At 34.1% G+C, this 6,763-nt stretch overlaps 1 protein-coding gene across 1 annotated transcript; it reads left to right on the forward strand.

Annotated features, from left to right (window-relative positions):
* The first annotated feature begins 1,333 nt into the window (after nt 1–1,333).
* LOC105625821 (prostatic acid phosphatase-like) lies at nt 1,334–6,649 on the forward strand. The gene is made up of 7 exons (XM_012207134.1): nt 1,334–1,399; nt 1,708–1,764; nt 2,645–2,743; nt 5,114–5,353; nt 5,461–5,646; nt 5,775–6,110; nt 6,381–6,649. The coding sequence occupies exons 1-7, from the start codon at nt 1,334–1,336 to the stop codon at nt 6,555–6,557; spliced, it is 1,161 nt and encodes a 386-aa protein (XP_012062524.1). The 3' UTR covers nt 6,558–6,649.
* The last annotated feature ends 114 nt before the right edge of the window (nt 6,650–6,763 follow it).

Raw genomic sequence — 6,763 nt, forward strand, 5'->3', positions numbered from 1 at the left:
AATTAGACAACTCAATAATGATCTTCTGGAACGACAAATCAATATTATACCATCATTATCAAACAACATGAACTTATTTTTGTCGCTCTAGAAGACATCAGATCATTGTTGAGGTGTGTCGCTCTTCATATCGTGTTTACATGTTCTTTCGGCTTGCAGGCGATGACATATCTATATGGATGAATCAGATTGTTCTGAAGTCATATTTTTTCAGCAAAATGTCCGGCGTCATACGATGTGAATTGCTCGGAGATATGCGAAGGATGTTGTGATCGATGAGAAAAGTAATGTAATGTCGGTCACTCTTTTTCTCCTTAACTATATAGCTTTGTTAGAATTTTCAACGCTTAAGAAACTTGGTCTATTGATTTAGAGATGCAAATTGCTGGGCAAGCTTCTTCCGTACATCCTTGTTTGTGGCTCTTTATGATGACTTTATGATAACTTTCTGTTGTCGTTCATCTATATCTTGAATACTACGAATATTTGTTATAATTAAAACAGTAAATTTAACTACTAAAGTTGGGTTATTACGGTAAAACTACGGTTGTATCATGAAAAATAAAAAAAATACATTTTGGGAAAATTAGTAAAAAATTTAAAAAAATCAACGGCGTATACATTATACAACGGCGGTATTGTCAGATCTCATTATACTACTTTACATACAAGATACATCTGTCACTAAGTGTCTACTATATAAATTTGAGCGTATTCGATTCACTTTGACAAAAGTTATGCTTAAAAAATCGAAATGTGATATAATTTTAACGTACAGTATGTTTATATATACAGTATATTTATATATACAATCTTATCGCTGAAATTAAGATAAGTCAATAAAAAGTTACTTATATAGTTAGTATCCGTATCAAGTGCACGATATAAACTAGACTTTGGCACTCTTTTCAGTGCATTGACTATTTCTATTTTGACTTGAGGCAGTTTATGCGTGATCATGTTTTATATGCTTCGATCACGTGTAATTCTGAATGAATATTCGTGATCCTGTATCCTGTATATTGTAATCCTTAAATGGATTAGAAATCCTTTTGATGGCTATGTTCAGCAGAAAACAATGGCCTAGTTCTCACCGAGAGTTTAATCCGGATCAGAATGTAAGAACCAACTACAGTCGAACATTCTCTTGTCGTTCGATTGTAACGGAGGAATACTCGACTGTAATTGGTTAGTTCTTATCAGTTTTACAATCTCTTTATGATTGTCTACTAAGATAGAACCATTCTTCATCTAGATCTAAAAGTACAATCAACCATCAGCAAGAAGAACTTTCAATAATTGCAAAATAAACTTTCTACTGAACGCAACCACAATGACTTCTACACACTGGGCTCCTATTCTTGAAAAGTATCGCATACGAAAAACTAGGGAAATGCTAGTATATGTAATGCATACTATAGTATTTCCTTAACTTTTTGTATGCGATATTTTTCGAGAAAGCCAATAAACTTACAACTCCTAACATATTCAATGGGCGAGTTCAAGATGACAAAGCGGCTAGGTATGCTTCCCGAGCGATTGAATACGATTCGTTGGATTTATAAAATAAGAATCAATTATGTTCATTTACTCAGCGAGCAGATTAACAACTGCTTTGTCAATTTGAATGCGCCCATTGGTTATCGCATCGCATTTTGTCGCGCGACAAGCGTTTCCACGTTTAGAAGCCATTAAAGAGCTTTAAAGAGGAAAAATGAATATTATGGCGAAAAAGTCGAAACAAATAACTTGAAGCTGAAAGTTGTTTGTTTTATATTATAATTAGTTTATTTCATCTTAATTACCAGTTTTTAAATTTGGAAGTCAATCTTCAAAATTCGATGTCATGTTAAATACTTTTAACTAACAATTAAAAATAATAACAATTATAAAATAACAATTATAAAATAATAACAATTATAAAATAATATAATAACAATATAATATAATAACAATATAGCAACCCCTACAGCACAAAATTGCACAAAAGTTGCAGTAACACTCTATAGCAACATTGCATGATGCAGCAATATTGCATAGATTTTACAGCGATATTGCTGCAAATTTTGTGCTGTATGAGAATATAATACAATAGTAATATTATTATATATACAATATACATATTATGCTTATACATATATTATTGTATATTATTGTATATTATTGTATAGTAACATAATAATCCACCATGATGCAATTCGGGAACATATCTCCCATTATCTTTTGTTTTTCATGCAAAAATGCATTGAATAATTAAATTATGACTTATAAATGTTAAAATAAAAAGAAAGATTAATTAGCATAGAATAATATCTAGCAAAGCCTAACAGCCTATATTAGTATTAATTTGAATTATTATTCATTACCATTTATTAGGTATAGATCAATTTGTAGCCCAATTTTACTGATTTTTGAGCTGCGGGATGCTAAAATTCTCTTCTGTTTTCTGTTTTCTGTTTGAATTTCATTATGTTATCTTTGTCGTTCATCGCGTATAACATATTTAATAATCAAACAGGTAAAGATTCTTCAAAGCCAAAAGTTATTGAGTATCCTTTGTGAAAATGATTAGATTGATCATTACTATCGACTTGCTTTCAAGAATAAAATTAATGTTGCATAATGTATGTCTTCCTGTTTTTAGGTAATAAGACATGGAGACAGGGCACCTGTGGATACCTACCCAAATGATCCTCATATCAATGACAGTATGGAGCCCTATGGTTGGGGTCAGCTAACATATGTAAATATTATTCTTGAGGCTTCCACGAATGCTTCTACAGTCTGGAAATAATCGCCAAATATTTTATGGACAGGTAGAGTGGACTAAACTGAGTCGAAAAGTCCTTTACCATTTTGTAAATTTCCCCAATAGTTAATGAGATATTAATCCTTAAAGATTACTAGAAGCCGAATACTACTGCAAAATAATATGCCTACCGATCGCTTGGTACGCGAGCCGCGGGGAGCGAGTATATAGCTTGGCAAGCGCGCCGTCCGAGTTATGGAGGCTTGCGGCGAGGTGCGGGGCGCTTGCCAGCCAATCCCCAACTCCCACAGCCTGCACGCCAAGCGATCGGTAAGCATATACACTTCGCAATAATAGGCTGGGCGGGCGCGTATTCGGCTATCTTTAAAGATTAATATCTCGTTAACTATTGGGGAAACTTACAAAATGATAGAAGATTTTTCGACTCAGTTTAGTCCACTTTACCTGTCCATAAAATATTTAGCAATTATTTTCAGACACCCTGTATAAAGATTATGCGTTTCGCGGATTTTCTCCATGTCCAGATCCATTTTTGGAATGCCAACGATTCGTGAACCTTGCAGTCCACTCCATCAGAGCGAGGAGCAGCCTGATACAGAACCATTTCTTTTATATTACGCTACTTGGAGTGGTGGGGGGAAGAAGAGAATTGTGAGAATGGGGGAAGGAAGGAGGGGGGAGGGGAATTAGTTAGTCTTATGGTTAGTTAATAATAACTGGGAGGACTAGTTTTCCATATTTTTATTTATATTGTAACCATTATCTCTATTTAGATTGTTAGGATGTTTTTGTATCTCTATGGCTTCTCTATACTTTCTTGGAAAGTATGTAATGTTGGCTATTGTAATCATTTTGTCAAATAGTATTTGATGTCCTGTTTCGATGTTGATAATGCTGATTGCATGGTGTGTTTTAACCTGACATCATATTGATATTCTTTTCTTCGTAGGTTGACCATTCTCCCGGTTTCTCCAATGTATATCTCCTTGCCCGCAGGAACAAAGTATATTTTGTATACTTCTGCGGAGCTGAGTGGAGCCCTTTGATTTTTAGGATTTCTTAAGATTTGTCCTATCTTTTTAGGTGATTTAAAGATAGTTCAGATATTGTGTTTGTTTAATATTCTGCCAATTCGATCTGTTGTTCTTTTGACATATGGAAGAATCGATAGGATTCTTTCGTCTGGTTGTATGTCAGAGACCGTTGCCTTGTTTGCATGTTTATTAATTGTTTTGATTATGTCTTTTTTGTTGTGTCCGTTTTTCTGTAAGACTAGTTTTAAGTGATTGAGTTCTATCGATAGATGTTCTTTGTCAGAGATGGCAAAAGCTCTATGTACAAGTGAGTTAATTACAGACTTTTGTGCTAGGTGGTAATGCGACTCGGCATATAGGTATCTATCTGTGTGTGTATTAGTTTTTCTGTTGAAGGCACTTGATGGCCTAAGGTACCGTCAGCTTTCTTAGAGATAAAAACATCTAAATCATCAAGAAAATCCCATAGACCTGCTTGTAAGTTTCAACATAGAATCCCTTTTCACATAAGTACGGACACATGAAACATAACAAAAGCTTCACGTGAAGTCCTCCCCCTCCGATTTCATCCCGCTAATAGAGCACTGCTTAACAATCCTTATTTCTCCTATAACAATCAATTTTATGAATAAACTTCAGAAGCGATGATGGGCTCTCCTATTTCTCCTGTAATCGCCAATCATCTTCATCTTCGTGGAGCATTTTGAGAAAGAAGCCCTCAGAAAAACATTTAAAAAACCAGAAATTTGGTTCCTTATGTAGACGACATATTCGTGATTTGGAGACATGGCAGAGCCGAACTCCGTAAATTCCTTATTTTCCTCAATAATCAATATCCAAATATCCACTTCACAATATAGACATAGAGGAAAACAGAAAACCCCTTCCACCAAGAAAGTATAGAGAAGCTAAGAAGAATAGAGATACAAAAACATCCTACATAATCTAAATAAAGATAATAACTACAACATAAATAAAATATGGAAAACCGGTTATTGAAGACCAATCAATTTCCCCGCCCCCCTCCCTCCCAATTCTCTTCTTTCTCCTCATCACTCCAACAAGTAGCGTAATATAAAAAGGAACGACTCGAAGGAAGTTCAGTATTAGGCTGCTCCTCGCTCTAATGAAATAGACTGCAAGGTTCACGAAACGTTGATATTCCAAGAATGGATCTGGACACGGAGGAAACCCGTGAAATGCATAATTTTTATATATGTAAATATTATACCTTTTGCTTTTTAACAAATTTATTTTAAAACTTTTGAATTAAAACAACTTTGAATCAAACTGCAATTAATTAAACTAGGAAGGAAGAAGGAAGCAGTACGATCAAGGATTGTTTCTGCGAAGGCGTTATAATTGCTTTCTAGGCTCGATATATCATCCCGATATATTTTATCTGCAGACTACCGACGTGGATCGTACGAAAATGTCGGGCGAGCTGGAGTCCGCTGCTTTGTGGAAACCTAGCAAGAAGCAGATGTTCAAATCTGATCTACCTTGGCAACCAGTTACACTGTTTTATCAAGAACGTCGAGACGACACGGTAAAGCACTTCTGTAAATATTTGCTCAGACAAACCGATTGTGTGTTGCACATAATTCAATATAGTTGAAACTTACTTTTGTTATAAATAACCCATAAATCTTTCAGCTTATGTTAATATGGAATATGTGTCCAAGATATACACAACTGCGCTCTTCAGCAAATGACTTGCCGGAAGTCCGGAAATTGCACGATGAAAATAAGCAACTGTTTGCAGAGCTCTCGAATTTCACAGGCATACCGATTACGACTGTTGACGATGTTAGTTCACTTTATGCTACGTTATCAGCTGAGGTATTATCTAATCTTTTTTAAATAACTGATATATGCCAGAACTATTCATTGAACGACTAAAGTTGCATATGTGTAACTCAGCTTTTCAATAAAAAAAAATCAAATTTTAATTATCCAAAATGTTACAGGAACACATGAATTTAACTTTGCCAGAATGGATAAAGAATTATTACCCTGATAAATTAATACCTTTGACCTTATTTGAGCTACAACTTAATACATATCGCGATGACTTCCGCAGACTAAAAGGTGGCCCTATGCTGAAGAAATTTACCAACGATATGTTAGCGAAAAGGAGAGATACTCTACAGCCCAAAGAAAGAAAAATGTTTATGTATATAGGTCACGATAGCACTATCGTCACCTTGCTAGATACCATGCACATTTGGCATAATCAAATGCCCTATTATAATATCATGACGATGATAGAGCTGCACGAAGACGAAGATGAATGGAACATTCAGGTAAGTATTAATTTTCCAAAGTAATTCAGAATTTCTAAATACTTCAGAATTATTTAAAATAGAAAGAATTTGAAAGTATTAAGTCTTGGTTATTTTTCAGACATTGATAGTTTTTTTAAACAGATTCATACAATGGTAATAGAAAAATGTATAAATTCTCTGAAAATTTTAATATTTGTGACTTTTTTTTCTGATAGTATTTTGAATTTCATTGATTTGGTTAATAATAATTTTTAGCATTCTTGAATAATGAAAATGTCCCTGCTACAGATATTTCTAAGAAATACGACAGCTCACGATCCGTATCCGATGAAAATACCTGGATGCAACGTTGTATGTCCTCTTGACAAGTTCATGGAGATCATGAAGCCAATAATACCAGATAATTGGGAGGAAGAGTGCAAAGTCAATAATAATTATACAACTCCATCACCGCCACTTCCATAATTATAGAAATTGTTATATACTAGTCATGTTATAATTCAAATAATTTTATTGTATACATACTGTAAATAGCTATTTACATCATTGATAAATCACTTTTGTTGTTTTGTTTTTGGGAATCCAATTTATTACTAATTTATGAGGCATAGTAAAATCCTTAAATTCTCATCTCTTTAGGCTCAAACAAAGAATTTCTCTCTCTCTCTCTC

This window comes from Atta cephalotes, assembly GCF_000143395.1.
Source record: "Atta cephalotes unplaced genomic scaffold scaffold00003, whole genome shotgun sequence".
Taxonomy (NCBI): Eukaryota; Metazoa; Arthropoda; class Insecta; order Hymenoptera; family Formicidae; genus Atta; species Atta cephalotes.

What these genes read in the sequence shown, in the direction of transcription:
- LOC105625821 (XM_012207134.1), top strand. Translation starts at nt 1,334, where the DNA reads ATGACTTCTACACACTGGGCTCCTATTCTTGAAAAGTATCGCATACGA. An exon ending in AAGAACGTCGAGACGACACG is followed by an intron (nt 5,354 to 5,460) that starts GTAAAGCACTTC and finishes TAAATCTTTCAG; the next exon opens with CTTATGTTAATATGGAATAT. An exon ending in AAGATGAATGGAACATTCAG is followed by an intron (nt 6,111 to 6,380) that starts GTAAGTATTAAT and finishes TCCCTGCTACAG; the next exon opens with ATATTTCTAAGAAATACGAC.